The sequence below is a fragment of the Camellia sinensis genome, chromosome 15 (assembly GCF_055761805.1).
Source record: "Camellia sinensis isolate YWXY chromosome 15, ASM5576180v1, whole genome shotgun sequence".
Taxonomy (NCBI): domain Eukaryota; kingdom Viridiplantae; phylum Streptophyta; class Magnoliopsida; order Ericales; family Theaceae; genus Camellia; species Camellia sinensis.
This window is the reverse complement of record NC_138975.1, coordinates 31,474,805-31,500,653: the sequence shown is the minus strand read 5'-3', so window position 1 is coordinate 31,500,653 and position 25,849 is coordinate 31,474,805. Positions and strand designations below refer to the sequence as shown.

General features: G+C 33.2%; 1 protein-coding gene across 1 annotated transcript; it reads left to right on the top strand.

Moving 5' to 3' along the window:
- The first annotated feature begins 5,648 nt into the window (after window positions 1-5,648).
- LOC114286243 (uncharacterized) lies at window positions 5,649-25,279 on the top strand. The gene is made up of 3 exons (XM_082908130.1): window positions 5,649-5,833; window positions 15,189-16,249; window positions 25,119-25,279. Exons 1-3 carry the CDS (start codon window positions 5,649-5,651, stop codon window positions 25,277-25,279), a joined length of 1,407 nt encoding a protein of 468 aa, XP_082764256.1.
- The last annotated feature ends 570 nt before the right edge of the window (window positions 25,280-25,849 follow it).

Genomic DNA, 25,849 nt, shown 5'->3' with positions numbered 1-25,849 from the left:
CTCCATCCATTGATCTACTACCACTACCAATCTCACCTCCACCCATTTAAGTCTGTAATCTGACTCTCCTTTCCTATCTTGAATGGTGGTTTCACCGCCAAATCTGAATTGTTTTACAATATCATCATCTTGATTACTCCCGGGAAAAACAGGGTCTAGTTAAGACCTATCTTCATTGAAGTTCTACCCACTGATCCTCCTCTGTTTCACAGTCACACCACCAATTAAAAACTCTACATCACCTTAAACCAAAATAGGGTCTGAACTGTTGGTATACAATTTTGAACAAGTGTATGGAAAGAGGGTTGAGGTGGTGTGTGTACAAGGATATGAGTTAAGGGTGTGATTTGAACATTTAGTCTGTGGAATAAGAACAATGACTAATAATCAAATTAATAAGTGTGTGCATTAAGAAATGATATGCACTGAGGTAAGTAGGTTTGTGGAAATAGAATTTCCTGGACTACCCATCTTTTTTATTTTTTTAATTCCAATTCTGTCCAAACATGAAATTCCATTTTTACCCTTGTCTCTCACCTTCTCACCCTAATTTTCAAAACCCTAACCCTAATCCTACTAACCATTCCATCACCTTCTTCATAGTGGCGCACTACAAGAATTTACACATTTGGTGACAAAATTGGCAACCAAAATAAAATTAGTCGCCAAAAGTGACAGTTTTGGCGACTAAAAAATAAATTAGCTGGCAATGATTCAAGTTTCAGCTACTATATTCTTTTAGTCGAGATATCTTATTTATTGGCGACTAAAGAAAATATTTAGTCGCTAAATATTCGCTAATAGACGACTAAAAAACTATTAGTCGGCGATAGTCTGAACTTTGGGCTACTAAAAATTTAATTTGGTCGGAAAATATAATTATTTTCTGACAAAATAAAGTTTAGTCGCCAAACAGTTAGTGAATTTTTTTTTTATTCTTTTTGCCAACCAAAGAATTTGGTCGCCAAACATGAGGTTTTGGTGACTAAAAACATTTAGTCGTCATATAATAACTCTTTGCCGACCAAAAAAAAAATAGTACCGAAATGGTACTTTTGGCTACAAAAGTTTCGGTCGTCAATAACCTATCTTTTGGCTACAAAATGTTTTTTGGTCGCTAAAGCTTGAATTTTTTTTTTAGAGGGAAACAAATTAATTTTGGCACCTGCGTCTCCTCTCTACACTTACATAGTTTGCTCTATGTTTTGTGTCACACACACAGAGAACAGAATCTGCACCAAACCTCACCCCTGCTCACCACTAATGATCACCACCATCGCGCACCACCGTCGCTGGCCATCATCGCTTACCAGTGTCACATGTCGCCACCGCCACCGCCGCAAATCACCTCCCCTACTGCAGCGAATCACAGGTCTCTCTCTCTCTCTCTCTCTCTCTCTCTCTCTCTCTCTCTCTCTCGCTTAATCTATTTCCTCATTTCTCACACAATACTCTCGGGTTTGATATGATTTTTTTTAGTTTAATTTTGTGTTGATTTCTGAAATTGGTTTGGTTCAATGCACGTTTGTTTTCTTCAATTTTAAGGGTTTTATGGCCAAAATAGTTAGCCCTAATCCATTTCCGAAATTGGGTTCAACTGGTTTTATGGATTCAACTGGTTTGAATTCTGAAATTGGTTTGTAATTTTTGAAATTGGGTTCAACTGGTTTGATTTTCCTCTCTTTTTCCTTTCTCTCTTAGTAGTTTGAAAGCCCTAATCCATTGTTGTGTGTTTATTTGCATGTATGGCTGGTAATATGAGATTGTATGTTTATTGACCATGGCTAAATATTTGAATTGGAATTTGATGATATGATGCTGCAATTGAAATAGTAAAAAAAAAAAAAGCTTCATTCACATTTGCAAGTGGGTTAGATAAAACTTAAATGTTCAACTGAAAAAAAATAATAATAAATAAATAAATAATAGAAAACAAACCTCGAACAACATTCGTTTATAGAGGTCTACCAAATTATATTTGCTTTTTCTATTTAATTGGATCAAAAACTTACTTCCAAACAAATGCATTTTCACTTAACATGAACAAGAATCTTACGAATATCAAATTAAGGCATTAAAAAAAAAAAAAAAAAAAAAGAATAGAACTTACTTGAATCTTGATATGTAGATGGTAGAGAGAGGAGTGATGAAATGCATAACAGAATGCAATGAGAGAGAGAAACATAGGGTTGAGAGATTAAAGGCATTTATGGGATTAGAAGAGTGTAAAGTTTGTCATCATTTATTACTAGAAATAAATGTTTTGTGGGTCCGTTAATAGGCACATACTCTATATGTGATTTTAGTTTAAATTGCGGCACCAACGTTGTTGATAATAGTTATAAAGAGGAAATTATACCCTTTATTGTCTTTCTCTATATTTCATTGTCTTTATAAATAAATAAATAACTGCAAAACAGGGAGTATCAATTAAGAAACGTGATTTTTTCCTAATTTCAAATCTAATTTTTACATTTTTAGCATAATTCCTAATTAAATGACATATTATATCAAATATCAATTAGCCTCTTTTTTTTCCTTTTCTTTTCTTATGCGGTGTTTTGTTCTTGGAAAACTCTAAATGGGGTGTGTATCATATATTACAACTTGTATAGTCTTTGCTTATTACATTGGAGTGTTGGTTATGATTTAGTTATAAACATTACGACATTAGTTTTTTTTTTTTTTTTTTTGATCTGCTAAAAAAGAACATTATTGATAAATCGCAAAGTACATCATACAAGGACTAGATTAATAAAGGGAAGGAAGGTGAGAGTGCAAGAAGAATCATAATAAACACACCCATCCTAATTATGTTGGCACCAATATACAAATTCAATCATATGCTAACATCACACCAAGATTGATGAGAAACCAACAACGAAAATCAAAATAACAACAACCACTCTGGCTGCCCTATTTTTAGCCACACAAACCAGAGCAAAAAATAGCTAATCTTGACAGCAGCCACCCAATAACATAAGCATATCAAAAAGGTCTTCCACCAAAGCAGACTTCATTTGTCTCAGGTTACAAAGTCATTTACTGAAAAATGTGCCATCTTATTAGAAGACTTAATCCAAAGAGCAAATCTAATGTTGACAAGTTCACATACTTCATTAAAACTGGGATTGCAACCATTAAATACACACTTATTTATGTGCTTTCAAAAGGACCAAAGTATTGCAACTCTCTAGATTTTCCTTTCAACTTTTCTCAAATTGTCACCAGCCCACCACTGAAGTAATTTATGGTATTAGTTATGACTCATTGTGATATTGGTTATGATATTATTTTAGTTATAATTGAAAAGCTGTTTAGTTATATTTTATATGATGTTTGGTTATAATTCTTCTTTTTTTTTCTTTTTTCTTTCGTAGTTATGACTCACATAAGATTGAGTTATGACATTTATGGTAATCATCTTCACAAATATCATAAACTAGTACAAACACTCAGTTATTAAAAAAAAACTAAACAAATATCATAACTCACATTTTGTACACACCTTTTTGAGGGTATGTACCATAGCATTACCCTTGGTTATGGCTCATTATTATTTTTTAATTATGACTGAAAAAATTTAGTTATGATAAATTTGATAATCAACATCACAAATATTATAATTTGCATACGTATGTACCAAAGAATGACTCTTTTTTTTATACTAATTTTGATTTTACTCTTTTTTAATTGAGATTTTGATAGCAATAGATTGAATGGTGTTGTCCAGTCCCATAGGGCCTATCATGGATTCTATTTTAATAATTTGAACAGTTTATCATTAAAAAAAATTAGGTTGATTCGATATATTAGCCTTTTCAATTTGTTATTTCTATCTCTCCCCCCACCTCCCTAAAAAAAAGGGTAAGTGTGTTTTTAAAAATAAACTATTCATATTTTTGTGACAAACACGATAAATTAAACATATTATAATTGTCATATCAAATTTTTTTTTTTTTTTATTGAAATAGGGCTCATGGTGGATCTAACAAGTCCATATCTAACGGGTCCAGATAGTGCACTAATGGCTAGGCACAATGATGTGGTGATGACATGGAATAAAATAATATTTTTTATAGATGACGTGGATTTTTTCTAATAATCACAATAACAATATTTGAAATTAAAATACAAAATACTAATTATTTAGAAAATTACGTTAATATTTTACTTTTCCATACCCACCTTGTTTCGTCTACTATATTTTTCAAGCCTTTCAACGAGTAGAAAGCGTAATCTCTCACTCTCAATGAATATTACTTCTGCTTGTTCATCTTTGCTTGATGTGTAGGGTTCGAATAATGGACAAGAGTTGGATGATGATAAAAGATAGGCTGAAAAGTAAAGAGTAACAATAAGGTGTTCAGTCATTTATTGAGTTTGCTACGAAGAATTTAGGGCCTCAAGATGAAATTCGTTCTCCGTTTGTCGATTGCTTGAACGGCAAAAAATTTAGTCGACAAGTTTTACGGTTGCACTTGATTCGAAGAGGAATCGCGTGTTCTTATCGAACTTGGATGCACCACAGGGAACATGTTCCCATGTCTTGTGATCATCCTACTAAGCGAAACGATGATACTGAAAGCAACGGAGTTGGAATGACAGCCAATCACAAAAATTTGGGTGAACTTCTTACCATGTTAGAAGAGATTTACATGAACGGTCTTATGGATGATCATATCAGAGAAAAGTGTACTAGTTCGGAGAGGCACAATTTGTTGAAGTTCATGAAGTTGTTTGACGATGCTCAACGCAAAGTATATCCAGAGTGTGAAAGGTTCTCCATCTTGTCCTTCGTAATTAAGATGCTTCACGTCAAGGTGTACAATAAATGGAGCAACAAATCTTTCAATATGGTTATGCAAGTTTTTAAAAACATTCTACCAAAGTGTGATCAAACTGTTCCATGGACCCTTTATGACGTGAGAAAGTTCTTACGTGAATTGGGTTTGGGATACGAGGCGATTCATGCATGCAAGAATGATTGTACTTTATTTTGGAAAGACAACGTAACATTGGAGAATTTCCCTATATGTACGGAGTCTAGATACAAGTTGAATGACAAGGTGGGTAAAAAAATTCCACACAAAACATTGAAGTACTTTCCTTTGACACCAAGGTTGAAGAGATTGTACATGTCGAAAAAAATAGTCGCATATATAAGATGGCATAAAGATAAGCATGTGGATGATGGAGTATTACAACATCCAACTAATGGTGAGGCATGGAAGGACTTTGATAGGTTGCATCCTACGTTCTCTGCGGATCCTCGGAATGTAAGGCCAGGGCTTGCCACGGATGGTTTCAATCCATTTGGAAATATGAGTACATCGTACAGCATGTGGCCCGTAATCTTAATGCCTTACAATCTACCCCCATGGAAGTGTATGAAAGATCCATTTGTCATGATGTCATTGCTTAGTCCCGGACGATCCGCACCTAGAAGAGACATCGATGTTTACTTGCAACCATTACTAGAGGAGTTAACCAATCTGTGGGAGCATGCTGTGCAAATATATAATGCCTCAAATGGCCAAATATTTACAATGCATGCAGCAGTCATGTGGACCATCAATGACTTCCCTGCATATGGTAACATGTCTGGTTAGAGTACAAAAGGTTATTTGGTTTGCCCTAATTGTAACATGGATGCATCATCTCAGAGTTTGCGAAGTAAGATAGGGTATATGGGTGCTCAGCGGTATTTACCTGAGAACCATAATTGGCGAAGAAGTAAGCTCTTCAATGGTGAAATTGAGAATTGGTCCAAACTTGTGGAGTTATTGGGAGAACAAATACTGGAGCAAATTAATTTGAGGACGTACAGGCCGTATGGAAAGCATCCAAACAACCAAAAAAGACAAAGGAATGAAAATCCAAATTCGAACTGGACAAAAGAAAGCATTTGTTTGACCTACCCTATTGGAAAACACTGAAGCTTTGACACAACCTTGATGTCATGTGCATAGAAAAGAATATATGTGACAATCTGGTTAGGGCACTATTAAGCATAGATGGTAAGAACAAGGACACGGACAAAGCACGTTTGGATGTGGACGACATGAGAATACGAAAGAAGTTACACTTGATGAGGCATGTGAATGGCTCTTTCGAGAAGCCTCCAGCATTGTACACATTGTCCCTAGTACACATTTTCTGATTCTTGAAATCGATTAAGTATCCTAATGGCTATGCGGTAAATATATCCAATTGTGTCACCGCGAATGGTGGAAAGTTAGTTGGCCTCAATAGTCATGACTGCCATGTCCTTCTACAATGAATTCTTCCAATTGGGATGCGAGGATACCCTCCTACCGAGATTGGGACCACATTGTTTGAGTTGGGAAATTTTTTCAAACAGTTGTGCTCAAAGACATTGAGGGTGACTGATTTGGAGAAACTGCAAGAACAAATCGTACTTATAATTTGTAAGCTTGAGAAGATTTTTCCTCCTGCTTTTTTTGATGTCATGGTCCACTTGGCAATTCATTTGCCTTACGAGGCTATGCTTAGAGGGCCTGTGCAATATCGATGGATGTATCCTATTGAGAGGTATAACTACGAGTCTGAACTTTTTTCATTTAAATATAATTCAATATGACCATACTGACGAACAGGTTGATGTTTACATCTAGGATGCTCGGACTTTTGAAAGGATTTGTGGGCAGTAAAGCTTGGCCAGAAGGTTCCATTGCAGAGGGCTACATATCAAAAGAGTGTACGACGTTTAGCTCCTAATATGTGGTTTTTCAATAAATGTTTCCTTGTTGCAACTTATTGCTGTGATGGAAATATGAATAGGTTGAGCTTTGTTATAGCATTATTCAATTCAAGTTTTATTTGGTTGTGTTCTTTGTGCATGTTAGCAAAAGAAAATTTTTCCATAATATTTTTATCTGCGTCAATCTGCAATATGTTGTTTGAAAATCTGTTTAGTCATTTAATTGGCCTTTACGCATACGTGAATGTGAATCAGTCAGAGATTTTTTCCAATGTCTGAACTCATCGAATGAATTCAATTCGAGTACTTATACAATCGTTGATATTGAGGTTTCAGTTGTTCGATCTTCATAAGTCAAAGATCCAAAAAAAATGATAATAAGAATAAATAAAATTCAAAAAAATCTTCATGACATATTTTTTTAAATGATATATGTTACATGGAGCTATGTGCATGGACTTGGGCAGGTAAGTGCAGGTACCATTACTTGTCCGCAATTTAGTGTTTATGGTTTTGTTATAAACAGGGTAGACTGCTTTTTTAAGGTTCTTTAAGAACAATGGTGTACTATTTTTTTTTTCTTTTTTCCTTCTTCATGCTTTTTCCTCCCTGTTTTGTGTGCATGTGTGTGGTTGTTAGAGACTGATGAAAACCTATCCCAAAGCATGGACACTATGGAGGAGGTGTGCCATGTCGGACACGACACTCTATTGGCACTCCCAAGAGCATGTTTGACGCTTCTTCAAACTGTCTTAATTGAAATTTTAATTCATAATATCAGACACTTCATAAACACTTCTTTAACCATCCAAACTCGACTTATGTGATGAATCTCTTCATAGTAACAATGTGCACTAAGTATGTTTCGAAACATTTATCAGATAAATACATTATGTGTAATTTAATGTTCCACAATTGTTTTGCTTTCTTTAAAAGCAAGAGTTGGCGAGAATTATATCTTAATGTTAAGTTATGGTATATATGACTTTTTAATTTTAGTTAGTGTTATGTTTCTTTTTTTTCTTTTTCTTTTTCTTCTTCAGCACATTTGAATAAACTATTCATATGTTGGACATATAATAAATTTATAAAAATATAAAATTTTAATGTGTCTCAAGCTTATTTTGTCCTCATTTTTTTGAAAATTGCCGTGTCACTATTTCGTGTGATGTGTTTGTGCTACTTAGATGAAAGCCAATCTATTCATGGCTCCACTAGTTGAGAGATGTTATGATATTTCAAAGCAGCCCCCGAACCACTCCATGGATTCCATGGGTAGCTTTCTCGTGTCAAATAGGACCTGTGGGGTCAGATGGGATGTAATTAGCACGTGTACGTTGGGAGTTGGAGTGAAAAACGCCACAAACTTAGTCGAAAAATGCCTTTCGAGGCCGAAAATTCAAAGCAGCCCCCAAACCACTCCATGGATGTCATGGGTAGCTTCCTCGTGACAAATAGGACCTCTGGGGATAGACGGAATGTAATTATCACGCGTACGTTGGGAGTTGGCGTCAAAAACGCCAAAAAGTTAGCCTAAAAAGGCCTTTCGGGGCCGAAAATTCAAAGTAGTCCCCAAACCACTCTATGGATGCCATGGGTAGCTTCCTCATGTCAAACAAGACCTATGGGGAAATACGGGATGTAATTAGCTCACGTAGGTTGGGAGTTGGCATGTAAAATGCCATAAACTTAGCCGAAAAAAGGCCTTTCAGGGCCAAAAGCAACCCCCAAACCACTCTATGGATGTCACGAGTAGCTTCTTTGTGAAAAATAGGACCTATAGGGATAGGCAGGATGTAATTAGCACGCGTACGTTGGGAGTTGGCCCGAAAAATACCATAAACTTAGCCGAAAAAGGCCTTTCGAGACTGAAAATTCAAAGCAGCCCCCAAGCCACTCTATGGATGTCACGAGTAGCTTCCTCATGTCAAATTAGACCTGTGGGGACAAACATGATGTAATTAGCATGCATACATTGGGTGTTGGCGTCAAAAACGCCATAAATTTAGCCGAAAAAGGGTTTTAAGGCTGAAAATTCAAAGCAGCCTCCAAACCACTCTATAGATGGCATGGGTAGCTTTCTCGTGTCAAATAGGACTTGTGGGGTCAGACGGGATGTAATTAGCACGTGTATGTTGGGAGTTGGCGTGAAAAACACTATAAACTTAGCCGAAAAAGGCCTTTCGAGGCCGAAAACTCAAAGCGGCCCCCAAACCACTCTATGGATGCCACGGGTAGCTTCCTCATGTCAAATATGACCCTTGGGGATAGATGAGATGTAATTAGCGTCCATAGGTTGGGAGTTGGCGTGAAAAACGTCATAAACTTAGCCGAAAAAGGCCTTTTGGGCCTAAAAATTCAAAGTAGCCCCCGAACCACTCTATAGATGCCACAGGTAGCTTCCTCGTGTCAAATAGGACCTGTGGGGATAGACGGGATGTAATTAGCATGACCTTACATTGATTGCCATTTTTTGGATGCCAATGGACTTTTAATCATGTGCACTTTGCGTTGTTTTGGTTCCTAAAATTTCAATAATGTTAATTTCATTTTCAAAATTATTATAACTGAGAGATGAAACCACCTCAGCCAAAAAATAACAATACAAAACGGAAAAATCCCTTTACAGATCTATTAACTGTTTTTTTGCGTGGTCTTATGTTGAAATGCTATATGGAACTAATAGGTGTAATTTTTGTTTTGTAGATGGCTTTTGGCATTGACATGTGGATCTTCCAATTTTTTTGTACAGAGGATAATTTACACTTTTGAACAGTTGGGATGTTTTTCGTCGTCCTCTGCTTGTTGTGCGGAATTTGGATGAATTGGACATATAATTTTTGGCGAGGTACATAATACTTTTGACATGGAACTTGTATTTATTGCCGTGGTATATAGATTACCTTTTGTCGTGGTACATATTACCATGGTAATTTGTACCATGCCAAATAGTCATTACAATGCATAGTAGAGAAAATATTTGTGTACGGAGGACATTGTTTTGGTATGCTTATTTGTTATGTATGACATTATTTCTAATTAGAATATATATAGTTGGTTTGTATATAAGTTTACATTAAAAGGTATTCTTTTTTGTTTGATAGTTGTAAGTGAAATATGCGTTATGGAATAGGCGATAATGTATACATATTGTTTTGTTTGTATATCTATTACAGGCTGCTGTGGATACATACAGGTTGTGGAAAATTTTATTAAAATGAAAAAAAAAAACATTTAATGATTTTTTTGGCGGCAAAACAATTCGTAGCCAAAATGGAGTTAAATATTTTTAGTGACTAAAAAGTTAGTAGCAAAAAAAGAATTAAATCTTTTGGCAACTAACTGTTTAGTAGCCAAAAAAGAATTAAAAACAGTTTAGGCGACTAATAATTTAGTAGCCAAAAAAAGAAAAAAAACACTTTTGGCGACTAAATATTTGGTCGCAAAAAACATAATTATATCATAGGAGACAAAACCTTTGGTAGCTAAAAAAAAAATTAAACTTTGGCCGACTAACCTATGTAGTAGCTAAACAAGAAATCGGACTTTCAGCAACAAAAAATTTTAGTAGCTGAAAATGTGATTTAAATTAAATTAGTAGCCTTTGGGCGACTAACAGATTAGTCGCCAATTTGCCTCATCAGCGACCAAAGGTTATTTCGTCGCCAAAACCTTTTAGTTTTGCCTACTAAAACTTTAGTCTCCATTTTATAGACTTTTGGTGACTAAATTTTTTTTAGTCGCCAATACCTTCCCCAACAATCTTCTCGCGACTAATCTTGCGACCAAAATATTTAGTCGGTAAACTATTTTGGCGACTAAAAATTTAGTCACCAAAAATGCTATTTCTTGTAGTGGTGGTGGGCTAGGGCTAAGGCGCCATGAAACAAGTGAGGGGCAGACTTCGTCGACAATGTTGAAATCGTCAATCCGCTGGTGGCGATGGCAAGTGAGGGATCTACGGTGGCAAAACCTTCAGATTTGCAATGATAGCGAGCAAGGCATCAACTTTGAGACCTTCAGATCTCATGGCGATGATGAGCGAGGCGTTGACAAGCTGCAACAACAGCCAGAGCAAAAGCCGAGGGAGATGGATAGGAGAGGAGGACAAAAAGGGAAAAAAGAATAAGAATAAGAAAGAAGAGAAAGAGGATGGCGGGAGGACATGGAACTTGCTATAGCGGCGATGCCGACAATAGAAGGGGGAAGAAGAGTTGGGGTCCAAAAAACAAGGATATATTTGGTATTAATATGGGTGTTCAAAGAGTAGATGAGAGGGTTTCAATTATGTGAGTGGGGATTCAAAGAAGTAGAGGGTCAAAATAAATAGGTAAGGACATTTAGCAACTTTTTTTTTTTTTTGTTCAATGCAAGAAAACTTCATGGAAGGCCCACTCTACTCCAAAGGATGAAACTTTGAGGAATGTCGCACAAATCACACTTGTGTGTGTGTGTTTTTTTTTTCCCCCTCTTCGGAAATTGATTTTTTATTTGTTTATGAAAAAATTTCTATTCAATTTATACTTCTATAAAATAATTACAAATAAATAATAAATTTTATACATATTAATAATTAGCGTAAATTGCAAATACACTTATCGAAATTTATTTAAAATACGAATTGCCCCAATAGTTCAGGAAATTACATCTCATTCTTTGAAGTTTTTAATTTCATAACAAATGAACCATTTTACTAATAAATTATCAAGTCAATTAATAATTTTTAATGACATCATAAATATATTTTAATTAATAATTCAAGTAATTTTAATATTATTGTATAAGAGATTAGTTAGGAATTTTATTTTTTTAGTTAATTATGTTAAATAAAAAATTCTAATAGGAGGTGTTTATAATTTTCTAAATCATATAGAGCAATTCATATTTTAAGCAAATCTCAAGGTGTATACATGAACAAACTATTAAAAAAATGATTTGGAAAAATATTAAATGAAAAATAAACTTATAATATCAAATAAAAATGAACCAATTACAATAGAGCATTAGCTAAATATTACACTATTGTATTTTTGGATGCAAAATTACTAATTAACCATTCATAATTTAGAAGGCTCTTTAGTTTAGATTGGGAGTTTAGTTTATTTTAATTGAATCCTTATTTTTTAATTTAATTGAATAATTAGTTACATATTTTAATATTATTTCTAAGGGTGCATGATATTTTTTAATATTTTATGTAATTTCATCTAGTTGAATAAAAAAGTATGTAAAATAAAATGTTAAAGTTAATATTTTTTTTTATTATTTAAACTATGTATTTTTTGTTACCTATTATAAAGTCAATCAAGTAAAAAAAATATGATAATAAGGTATAGTTTTTTTTTTTAATTTAGGAAAATGTAATTGAGTTGAAATCAAACATTTTATGAACAATTTCATTTAGTATAGACTAATTTTATAAAATTTAACTTGTGAACAAAATTTAATCTCATCATACACTTAGGGGTTGTTTGGTAACTACTTTGTTTTCAGTTTTCAGGTTACATTTACAAATATTTTAAAAATTGTCATAAATGTTTGATAATTTTTTTAGTTTATAAATAGTTGTCTCAATTTATAAATTTGAGAAAAAAAACGTAAACTTAAAAAATGAGTTTACGTTGGTTTTTAAACAGAAATTTAAAATTTTGACTAATAAATTTTTTATTTCAATTAATTTTTTTTATTAATTTTTTTTTCAATTATAATGTGTATGATCCTAGTGTCATAAATAATAAAAAATAAATATAAATATTTTAGGCCTAAACAAACATATTTTTTAGTTTATGTTTTTAAGTTTTTTCAAACATTTTGTTCAAATCAAAAGCGTTTGTAGTTTATGATTTTCTTAAAATAAACAAAAATCAGTTTATAAAATTTTTGTAAATATAAACCAAAAACGTAAATGTTTCCGAATGCTGCCTTAGTATTTTTAACTAAGAGTGAAACAATACATAACCAGATACGAATCGAAAATAGCACGATACCATAACATGAAAAATAAAATGGATTAGATTGGTGTAGAGATAATTCTAACTTGGGTAAATTACACTTTGCATCCCTACACTTTGCACTAATCCCACTTTAGCCCCCGACTCATGAAATCATGACAGTCAACCTCCTACACTTTTAGTCAAATCTCACTTTGGTCCCTAATCATGAAATCGTGATAGTCAACCCCCTATATTTTTTCTCAAATCCCACTTTAATCCCTATACACATGTCAAAGTCTCTTTTCTGTTATTTCATTTTTAAATCTTTAACAAAATCCAATCATGTGACAAAAATATGACTACGAAATGAGGGTAAAAGAGGAAAATCATCCATATTTCCTACCAATACACTTTGTCCTATGTGATAAACACATAAGAGTTATACAATACTATATATATATATATATTCATATGCTAAAAATTTAGACGAAGAGACAAGAAAATAAAGTTTTCAAAATAATAAAAAATTGGATAAAGAAATCAAAGAGAAAGAAAGATGAATAGACAAAAGATTGTATTATCGTGAAAAACAGAGTTTCATGGTTCCATTGTATGCAAAACCCTAGTTCATCTTCTTAATCGTTCACAATCTGCGTTTTGTTTTAACCTAATACAATCATAATTTGATATAAATTTTTGAACAAAGTATGTATTGGTGGAAAATGTAGATAATTTCCCTCTTACCTTCATGTCGTAGTCACATTCTTGTCACATGATTAGATTCTTTTAAAGATTTAAACAATTGAACAGTAGAAAAGAAATGGGACATTGATACTTGTGTAGGAACCAAAGTGAGATTTGACCAAAAATATAGGGGTTGACTATCACATTCCATGTGTAGGAACCAAAATGAGATTTGACCAAAAATACATGAGGTTGACTATCATAATTTTATATGTAAAGGACCAAAGTAAAATTTGATATAAAATATAAAGATACAAAGTGTAATTTACCCTTCTGACTTAAATCTAAAATAACACAACACAACGCCTACTCTTAATTAGGGGTCCCAGGACCCTACTTTTTGCTCAAATTTAAGGGCTCAAGGTGATGACTACCTTGATTGCTTCTCATCAAGGTCGACCTTACAATCACCCGGGGATGGACCCAGGGGAGCTGGCAAGGGCGACCCCCCCCCCCCCAAAGAAAAAAAAGTTTTGAAAAAAACCCCCTAGATATAGTATTAAAATAACAAATATTTTTAAATTATACGCGTTCGCCAGCCCAAAGTTTTTGGGAAAAAATTTAAGAACTGCCACCCCCTAAATTTTTTACTTTAAAATTAAAAATTTTAATTATTTTTTTGATAAATACTGAAATAATAAAAATTATAATTTATTTTTTTAAGTATGATTACTTTTTATTTTAAATTTAGTGATGTTAAAATAATTGAAAATTTATTGGTTAATATGTTAAAGTCCTTTTTGTCTGATTATGATTTTTGAAAAGAATGGGCGTCATTTTCTAGCTTCTTAGTACAAGTTTTTTCTAGATTGGCTAGAATATTCTCCAACCAAACATTGTGCCTTTTGTCTTCCTTGCTATCTTTTAACAAAACAAAATGGACACACTACTCCTAGTGCTTTCATTTCTGATGGATTTTCTTCATCGAAGAAAGTCAATAGTGGGAAGAATTGTGCTTTCTTAACTCATATGGGAAATGGTCCTAATTCATCACACAGAATTGCTGTTAAATCTTGCCATGATTTAACAAATCAAGCGTAACACATTGAGAAGATAGTTGAGAAACAAACTTCTCAACAAGTTGCAAAAAAATCGTTTGCGGTTGAAGACTACAATAGATGCTGTCAAATGGCTTACATTTCAAGCTTGTACATTTAGAGGTCGTGATGAAAGTCATGATTCTAATAATCGAGGGAATGTTATTGAATTGATAAAGCTCTTGGCATCTTATAATGCGGATGTAGCAAATGTTGTGTTACACAAAGCTTCTCAAAATGCTTCATACTACTCGCATCGAATTCAAAAAGAAATTCTTGGTATTTTCTTTGACAAAATACAAAGATTCATTTGTGAGGAGATTGATGAAGCAAAATTTTGAATTATAGTGGATGAAGCTCGAGATGAATCAAAGAGGGAGCAAATGGCCATTGTTCTAAGATTTGTTGATAAAGATGGTTTTATAAAGGAGCATTTTTTGACATAGTTCGTGTATCGGATATAACATCAGCAACTTTGAAAGAAGAAATATGTATTGTCCTATCTCGTCATAATCTCAGTGTACAAAATATTCGTGGTCAAGGGTATGATGGCGCTTGTAATATGCGTGGAGAGTGGACTAGGTTACAGGCCTTGTTTCTTTATGACTGCCATTTTGTGTATTATGTTCATTGCTTTGCTCATCGACTCCAATTAGCATTGGTAGCGATAGCAAGAGAGGTTATACCCGTTGCCTAATTTTTTTCTTATCTGGCTCTCACAGTTAATCTATGTGGCTTTTCTTGTAAAAGGCATAATCAGTTGAAAGTTGCTCAACCTGAAGAAATTGCAGCAAAACTTGCCATTAATGAAGTTGAAATTGGTAAAGGCAAAAATCAAGATGGGACATTGAAACAGGTTGGAGATATTCGATGGGGTTCTCACTTGGGATCTATTTCTAGTTTGATAAATATGTTTGGTGCAACTTGTTCAGTCTTAAGTAATGTCATCAATGATGGAGCCACCTCTACTCAACGTGCAGATGCAAATGGAGTTTATGATAAGATTACATCTTTTGAGTTTGTGTTTATCTTACATCTTATGAGAGATATTATGGGGACTACTAATGATCTTTGCCAAGCTTTGCAGCGTAAATCCCAAGATATATTGAATGCAATGCATCTAGCGTCAACTACAAAAGCACTTGTTCAAAAATATAGAGAAAATGGATGGATTCCTTTGTTGGAGAATGTTCAACTATTTTGTGGAAAATATGACATAGATATTCCTGATATGAGTGCTCGTTACACATCTGGTAGAGGTCGTGCTTGGCACCAAAGAGATCACATTACTATTGAGCATCATTTTCGGGTTGATATTTTTACAATTATATGTGATTCTCAATTGCAAGAATTGAACAACAGATTCAAAGAAGATGTGATGGGGTTGCTTATTCTTAGCTCTACTTTAGATCCTAGGAATGATTACAGTTCGTTCAAAGTTGAAGATATATGCAAGCTTGCAAATCAATTTTATCCTAATGACTTTACAGAGCAAGAAAAAATACATTTGAAATTCCAATTGCAAAATTATGAGATTGACATCCTTAAACATCCTAAGTTTCAGCAGTTGTTGACAATTTCTGAATTGTGCCAAATGCTGGTAACAACAAGGAAGTCAACAATTTATCCTATTGTCGATAGATTAATTCATCTTGTTCTAACTTTACTAGTTTCTACGGTGACAATAGAACGTGCATTTTCAGCCATGAAAATTGTAAAGACTAGATTGCGGAACAGAATGGGTGATGATTTTCTTTCAAGCTACTTGTTAACATATGTTGAGAAAGACATGTTAGAAATGGATTTTGGAAGTTTTGGAAAAATAGAATTTTTCCTCAACTTTGGTCTAATTTTTAGGTGAGACCCATACGCCAAATTTTGCCGGTCAAAGTGGTAACGCGTTCTATGTCGCGTTGTGATTCACGTGGTATATTTGGTTGCTCAAAACCATTATCGGGTGAACGGGAAATTGAAGCCAAAGTGATTCTACAAAATAATATTCTGGTTGGCAAATACAAATAGTAGTAATACACTGTTTATTTTCTTTGACAACTAGTAGTAATATACTAGTGTCATTAACAATTGCAGAATATTAATTTGAGTTACAGAAAATTATTGTGGTATTTTATTTTTCTAGTTTTAGTAATAAGGAAAATAAAATTATTTTGTATTATAATTTATTTTCTGACTTTAGTAACTAGAAAATTAATTTGTGTTTTGGTTTTTTTTTTAATTTTTGTAATCAGATATTATAGCTACTGCAACTGAAACTGCAACTGGAAGTGGTACTCTAATTGTTACACCGACTCCGGTCCCTATCCAGAACCATGTTCAAGTTCCAATAAATCATGGAGAAAAATAAGAAAAATTTAACAATACTGAGTTTAAGAGATGGCAGTAGAAAATGTTGTTTTATCTTATAATTCCCGATTTCTCCATGAAGAGGCTTCAGCACTTAAAAAAGGTAAAAGTGATCGGCAAGTTGTTGCCGCTGTGGACGTTTGGAAACATTCTGATTTCCTGTGCAGAAACTACATCATCAATGGCCTTGACAACATGTTGTATAATGTTTACAGCCCTCTGAAAACAGCAAAAGAATTATGGGATTCTTTGGAGAAAAAATACAAGATAGAGGATGCCGGCACAAAGAAATTTGTCGGTAAATTTCTAGGCTTCGTTATGGTAGACTCCCAAACGGTAATTTCTCAAGTTCAAAATTTTTAGATAATTTTGCATGATATTCATTCTAAAGGTACATCTCTTAGCGAGTCTTTCCAAGTCGTTGCTTTAGTGGAAAAGTTACCACCGGCTTGGAAATATTTCAAAAATTATTTAAAACATAAACGCAAGGCGATGACCATGTATGAATTGATTGTAAGATTGAGAATTGAGGAAGATAATTGAAAGTCTGAAAAGAGGAATGGTAAAATTCTCATTGAGGCCAGGGCTAATGTGGTTGAACAAGTGCACAAACCACATAACAAAAAGAGAAAGTTTACTAGAGATGGTCCTAAACAAGGCGACAACAATAGCAACAAGAAATTTAAAGGAAAATGCTATAATTGTGGCAAGACTGGACATCGAGCTTCTGACTACCGCCGCCCTAAGAAGAATCGTTGAAGTACAAGCAAGAAGACCACCAATCAAGCCAATGTGACAGAATTAGATTACATCTCTGACGAGGTGAATGACATCAACCTCTTTGCTATGGTGTCTGAGGCTAATTTGGTTGGAAATCCCAAAGAATGGTGGGTTGACAATGGGGCAACTCATCATATTTGTACGGACAAGAAGATGTTCACTACCTACAATGATGCTGCAAATGGTGAACAACTTTTTATGAGAAATTCTTCTACTTTTACTGTAGCTAGACAAGGAAAAGTGATCTTGAAGATGACATCAGGGAAAAAACTTACCCTCAACAACGTACTGCATGTACCAGACATCCGAAAGAATTTAGTTTATGGTTCTTTGTTAAGTAAAAATGGTTTTATGCTTGTTTTTTAGTTTTATAAATTTGTATTAACAAAGAGTGGTATGTATGTTGCTAAGGGATATATGAGTGATGGTCTCTTCAAATGGTTGTACCAAAAGTTGCTATTAATAAGAATAACACATCTTTTGCTTATATTCTTGAGTCAAATTTATGGCATAGTAGATTAGGACATGTGAATTTTGATGCTTTGCGTAGATTAATTAGTTTGGATTATATACCAAAGTTTGAAATTGATCCTAATCACAAATGTGAGATTTGTGTAAAAGTGAAACTAACTAAGGCTTCATTTAAATCAGTTGAAAGAAAAACTGAGGGTATGTTTGGTTTGCATTTTGGAGATGAGTTTTAGAAAAAAAATTTAAAAAAATTGTTTGGTTTGAGTTTTTCTCAAAAAATTTCCAAAATCATTTTCTCTCTTTTACACATCAATCAATCACTTTTTCTCTCTTCTCTCTCCTTCTCAATCACTTTTTCTCTCACACACATCTACTCAAATTCTCTCAAAATATCAAATCATTCCAAACTCCAAAAAAAAACAACTCTCCCAAAATATACAACCAAACAAACCAAAAAAAATTCTAAACTCTCTCTCCAATTTTTTTTTCAAAAACAACTCTCCCAAAAACAAACCAAACAAGCCCTGAACCTCTAGAATTAATTCACACTGATGTATGTGATCTTAAATTTGTTCAAACTAGAGGAAGTAAGAAGTATTTCATAACATTTATCGATGATTGCACAAGATATTGTTATGTATATTTACTTAAAAGTAAAGATGAAGTCTTGGAAATATTTAAACTCTACAAAACTGAAGTTGAAAATCAACTTGGAAAAACCATTAAAATGGTTAAAAGTGATAGGGGTGGTGAATATGATGCACCATTAAATGAGTTTTGTGCACAACATAGCATTATTCACCAAACTACAGCACCCTATTCTCCATAGCAAAATGGAATTGCTGAAAGAACGAATAGAACCCTTAAAGAAATGATGAATGCCATGTTACTAAGCTCAGGCTTACCGCAGAACTTGTGGGGGGAAGCAATATTGTCTGCTAATTATCTTATAAACAAAATACCCCACAAGAAAACCAATAGCACTGCTTATGAATTATGGTAAGGTCGACCACCTTCCTATAAATACTTAAAAGTGTGGGGGTGTTTGGCAAAAGTAGAAGTTCCTATTCCAAAAAAGACTAAGATATGACCAAAAACAGTAGATTGTGTGTTTATTGGTTATGCTCAAAATAGTAGTGCATATCGGTTTCTGACTTATAAATCAGAAATACTTGATATAAATGTGAACACTCTTATAGAGTTAAGGAATGCTATGCTTTTTGAACATGTCTTTCCTTACAAGAAAGGACAGGAATTAAGTTCACGGAAAATAACTTATGATTGTACACAAAGTCAAGAGACTAATGACAATCAAACACAAGAAACTAGTAATGGTCTCAACCAACAGGATTTAACTGATGATGAACCAAGATGAAGTAAGAGAGCAAGAACATCAAAATCCTTTGGTCCAGATTTTCAGACATACCTGTTAGAAAATGAACCTCAAAGGTTTAAGGAAGCAATGACAGGTCCTGAAGCACCTTTGTGGAAATAGGCTGTTAATAATGAAATTGAATCCATTATGCAAAATCATACTTGGGAATTGGTGGATCTTCCACCTGGTTCTAAACCTCTTGGATATAAGTGGATATTCAAGAGAAAAATGAAAGCAGATGGTTCAATAGACAAGTATAAAGCATGACTTGTAGTAAAAGGTTACAAATAAAAGGAAGGTCTAGACTATTTTAACACATATTCTCTTGTGACAAGAATAACATCCATCCGCATGCTTATTGCCATAGCAACGTTGTATAATCTAGAGATACATCAAATGGATGTCAAGAGAGCTTTCTTAAATGGTGATCTAAATGAAGAGATCTATATGGAGCAACCCAAAGGGGTTGTAGTGCCAGGGCAAGAAAAGAAAGTTTGTCAACTTATAAAATCTCTTTATGAATTAAAACAAGCGCCTAAGCAATGGCATGAAAAATTTGATCATGCTATGCTTACTAATGGATTTAAGATAAACGAATATGACAAGTGCGTCTATATTAAAAACACTGATCAAGGATATGTCATATTTTGTCTTTATGTGGATGGCATGCTTATCATTGGAAGCAATCAAAACATAATCAAATCAACTAAGCAAATGCTAAACAAAAGATTTGATATGAAAGATATGGGGGTCGCAAGTGTAATATTAGGAATGAAAATTACTAAAACATCTGACGAATATGCATTATCTCAATCACATTATATTGAGAAAATTCTTGGTAAATTTATCAAGGATGATATGAATGTAGCTAGAACACCTATACACATCAGTCTTTATTTATCAAAAAATAAAGGTGATGCAGTGTCTCAGCTAACGTACTCCCAAATCATTGGAAGCCTAATGTACTTAATGAATTGTACTCGTCCGGATATAGCTTATGCTGTCAGTAAATTGAGTAGGTACACTAGTAACTCCGGAGAAAACCATTGGAAAGCGATCATTCAGGTTCTTAGATATCTAAGATTTACCCGTGATCGTGGTTTGAACTTTACACAATATCAAGCAGTACTCAAAGGTTATTGTGATGCCAATTGGATATCGAATACTAAAGATTCAAAATCTACTAGTAGATATGTCTTTGCTCTGGGAGGTGCTGCTGTTTCTTGGAAATTCACGAAACAAACATGCATCGCACGATCCATAATGGAATCTAAGTTCATTGCTTTAGACAAAGCCAGAGAATAAGCAGAATGGATTCGTCACTTCTTAGAAGACATTCCAATGTGACCAAAACCTGTGCCAACTATTTGTATTCATTGTGATAGTCAATCTGCAATAGGCAGGGCACAGAATCATATGTATAATAGTAAGTCGCGATATATTCGTTGTCGATATAATACCGTAAGGCAATTGCTCTCAAATAGAATAATCTCAATAGATTATATAAAATCTAAAGAGAATATTACGGATCCATTAACAAAAGGTTTGACAAAAGAGTAAGTGTGTAGTTCATCAAAGGGGATAGGATTAAAGCCTATTACATAAAAGTCATCATAATAGTAACCCTACTTATATGACTAGAGATCCCAAGAACTAAGTTCAAAGGGACAACTAAGTTATGTGTGGCTCGTCAGAAATCACCAAGGGATTAAAATTCTCTACCCATTCCTATGGTGAGAGTGATATCTGCAACATATGTTGTATGCAGGGGTTTAAGGACAAGCTTTGCTTTTAATGATTACTTATATCTTGATTTAGGCATAAAAATCAAGACAAGTATAAGGAGATACTCACAATAAGAATTATCTATATGAGTGTCAAACTGGGGCCAGTTCTAGAGGCTAAATTCTCTAGAAACACTCATGAACAACCAGGAGCGTTCAAGGCCAAAATGAATACAACTGTGAGAACCATGATGTGTTAGAAGATATTTTGTGTGAAATCTGTTGTCTTGGCTTATACAAACAGTTGAACAATTCAAGGCATCGCGTCCATTGGTTAGCTAGTAAGTCCGATAGATTATCATTAGGGAAAGTTTAAGGACAAAAGCTACCTATCCTGATGCAAGATATTTTCGATTTATACTCTTTCGACAAATTCTGCATATTATTGCATTTCCATTGTCATCAAATTCCATTCATGTGGAGGATTGTTAGAAATGGATATTGGAAGTTTTGGAAAAACAAAATTTTTCCTCAACTTTGGTCTAATTTTTAGGTGAGACCCATGCGCCGAATTTCGCGGGTTAAAGTGGTAATGCGTTATATGCCGCATTATGATTCACGTGATATATTTGGTTGCTCAAAACCATTATCAGGTGAATGAAAAATTGAAGCCAAAGTGAGCTCTATGGAAATGGAGTTTTTGGTAGAAATTTCTTAGGGTTTGAATAAAGGCTTGTCCCACATTGGTTTGGTAGGAAGAAATTTATGGGTTTATAAAGCTTGGGATTATAACTTGAGGAGGGCCCCAAGGGGCATCCCAAGTTTGTAGAAGGGAAAGGTTATGGGCAAATTGGGCTAGACCCATTAGACCCAAAAATAACTACACGCCGTCGCCGTCCGATTGGTCGGTCGGTCAGTCGGGCGGGCTAGGCTGGGGTGCAAGTGCGTGGTGTAAGGTTGGGTTGGGCTTGTCCAGCCCAATACTTATCTTTTTGGGCCAAAAACATTTGAATTTATTTTTCTAAAATCAAATTCTAATTTTTTGAATTTGAATTTCGAAAATTAAATTCCGAAAATTAAATTCAAAATTGGCTCCGGTTTTTCCTTTCCCACTCGAACAGTTTCAGTTCAAGAAAACCCTTACATGTTGTAATTTAAATTCAAACAGATTTGTATCTGTTTAAATTTAAACCGAAGAGGTACCATACTTGTTGGATTCAAACCAAACAACCATCATTTTCCTATATAAATAGGCAGTCCCTCATTTAATGTTGTCACTCAATTTTCGTCCAAAATACTCTGCAATTATTCTCTACATTTTGCTGCATTATTTTCTTGTGAGAAAGTGTATAAATACAAGTATGTTCGTTGTGCAAATAATTTGTAGTGCTGCTATTGTTTGTTGTTGATTATTTTATCTTGGGAGATAGACGCCCGCAAATTTGAAAGCATCGTGGAAAGGACGAATCTGTCTTAAGGACACAGTGTTAAACACTGAACTTGATCAAAAGTTTGTTCAAGAAATTAATCAAATAAGTTGTTAATTTATTTTCTGTTTTATTATTATTTATTTAAATCATATTTTGATTTTATTTTTGTAACAAAATAAAAATTTGTTTTTATTTATTTATTTTTATTTATTGGTTTGATTTTTATAATCAAACAATCTCTCTCATTTCTTATATTTCTTTTGTATTATGTTTGTTATTTAGTACACAAACAGAATTTATTTCATTAAATACAGTGAAAATTGCCCAACAAGACATTGCTCGAGATTTTGATGTAGATTCCATCATAGATTTTTTTATGTAATGAAAGAACGTCGAGCACAACTTTAGATGCCTAAGTAGATATGTAAAGCAAATAGTTGCTTTTTTAAAAATTAATATGGATTTATTAGAACATATTCAATTGTATTTTGATAATATTTTGTAATTATATATGATGAATGGAAACATCTAATTATATATTTTTGTAATATTTGGGTAGAAATTAATATTGTATATCATATACTCATTATAAATTTTTTGATTGCATATACACTCCCTCCAATCACCTGCGTGGATTTAATGGACAAGTAAAAATCAAGTCAACAATAGGCAGAATGGTAAATGTCACTAGTCAAATATAATTAATAATTTAATAACTTTTACATATGCAAGGTATGTTAATTATGTAAGTATATGATAATAATATATCTCAATATTAACGTACTGTAATCGTTGCATTGAATTTTTATTTTTAACTTGTTTGCAAAGATCCTTCTAATCATCTCAAACCCTTTTGATTGCATCAACAACATTTTAGATATTTTTCTTTGATGAATCTGCTTTTAAAAATAAGTTATATATAAGATTTGTTTTAATTTGTATTAAAGTTAGTACTTCATCGAGTATGACATTAGTGCTGAGGGAGCAATGAGGGATTCTATTTACATTCAAAAAATTATTAAGTGCTTTTAATTTTTCAGTATTCTCTATTCAATTATTTATAATTTTATGTTATTCTCATTATATTTTGTAATTTTTTTCAAATTCCCTTCAAGATATACCTAAATAAGAACAAAGTCATTAATTTGAACTTACAATGCCGAACAATATTGTTTGGTTAGGACTTTCATACCTGAACAAGTTGACTTTGTTCGGATTCGAAAGCCTGAACAGTAATAACGTTAAATAAGCTGAATATTCGTTTTTACATATAAAAAAAATTAAAAAAAACACAAAAATCAATACTTATATTTTGATATTTATGTGAATTCTTACATCCTCTTTGATGGGTTGTTTCAAAAAATAATTTTCATTATTATTCTTATCCATTATTTGATTTTATTAAAACTTTCTTCTATTCACAAAGATAAGAAACAATGATGTGATAATGGTGAGTTTTGGTTGGGTGGTTTGGAGTTTTGAAGTGAGAAAGAAAAAAAAGAAAAAACAATTGAAACCTGAAAAAGAAAGTGAAAAATAGGTATATGTGATTAGGATGTACCATATTTTAGAGTTTAATATGTGTTCTCTTTATTATAAATTTACATTAAAATATAATAAATTTTAAAATTTTAATTAAATATACTTAATGATTTTTTTGAGTCTAAATAAAATCTCCCGGGAGAGCAACCCGTCAACTGACTTCAATGAAATTGTTTGATCCAAAAGTTTAAGAATGGCCCATCAGTGTAAATCCATGCCGACTTGAGACAGATAACCGAGCTTTAGGGTTGCAAAAAAAGGGCTAGACAAATTTTAAATTTACCTATTCAAATGGACTTCCCACAAATACATGGGCCTAAACACAGACAAAATTTGTAATGCCTAAACACCTATTCTTAAAAGCTTTGATGATCCCACTTCCACGTATAGACTTAAACAAAGCAACTTTAAGAAGGTAGGGAAGACACCTTGATGATCTAAACTGATCATATTTTAAGATTTATTGAGAATATTATTCTTATAAAAAATCATATTGATCGAACAACTATAGATACATTATCAAATTATGTTTGTCTTCAAAATAATGATTGATTCATTTTTAGAGTTACAATTGTCGTCCATTTTTTTTTTATTAGACGTGATCTAATTATGTGGTTATAATTGTTAAATCAATAAAAAAAAAATTGTAAGAAAAACGTGAAAGTATGTACATAGAATTATTTTAAAATTTTATATGTGATAAATACTTTGAGAAATATCAATGCATAACCTCATTAATTTGACACTCAAACCTTCAAAATTTGGTATGTCAATATCTTTTAAAGGCTTGAATGACAAATTGGTACATGTCCAAGGGCAAAGGCAGTTTATGCCCGGGGGGCATGTGCCCCCCTCAAGTTTTGATAATTATATTGGTACCCCTATATATATATATATATATTGTATATATCTTTTATAAATTTATAGTAATATCCATTTTTCAAATTATAATAGTTTCTCAATTGTAAATTTTATTTCTAACTACAATGTGATACAGGACCTGCTGCTGCTGCACCTACTATAAATGAACTGCTGCTGCATCTACTGATAAGGCTACTGCTATGGTCGATGCAAGTCAAGAAAGCAAAGATAGAACAGCTACACTCACAGCTATCAACAAAGCAGTTTGAGCCAAGTCTGCAAAGCTTGCAAGTATAGGAAATTGTAAGCAGAGCATTAGAGCTGAGGGTTCATCACAAGGTCGTATGACCACTGTATGAAATTAAGTCTCTTTGTAACAAATTAACAAATTCAGTTTTAGTTAGTTAGATTGTTAGACATTTCGCTCTGTATATATTCGAACACTTGTAAAGGAATAGATAGATTTTGAAGATTCAGTTTTACTGTGAATAATATCAGTACATATTTTTCTCTCTCTAAAGTTCATCATGGTATCAGAGCGATTATAAGCTCTAACGAGCAACAATGGTGACCCTATCTGAAAGATCAATAATGGAGACTCAATCTGAAAAGTCTTCTTTGCCTTCTAATGTGCTGTTGCTTGTCTCAAATCTCAACTCTCTGATTACAGTGAAACTTGAAGCTACAAATGACTCCATTTGGAAAAATCAGATTCAGAATTTCTTTGAGGCTACCGAATTATTTGGATATCTTGATGGTTCTACATCATGTTCATCTCCAACAATTTCTAAGGAGAATGATCAATCTATCTCTAATCCAGAATTTCTGAAATGGAAGCTAATTGACTCTTGTCTTCTCAGTTGTATT

Bases quoted from the DNA above. Each gene is read 5' to 3' on its own strand.
- LOC114286243 (XM_082908130.1), top strand. From the start codon at position 5,649: ATGGATGCATCATCTCAGAGTTTGCGAAGTAAGATAGGGTATATGGGT. The intron at 5,834-15,188 runs GTATGGAAAGCA...TTCTTGTAAAAG, and splicing joins AATTTGAGGACGTACAGGCC to GCATAATCAGTTGAAAGTTG. The intron at 16,250-25,118 runs GTTTTGGAAAAA...AATGTGATACAG, and splicing joins GTTAGAAATGGATTTTGGAA to GACCTGCTGCTGCTGCACCT.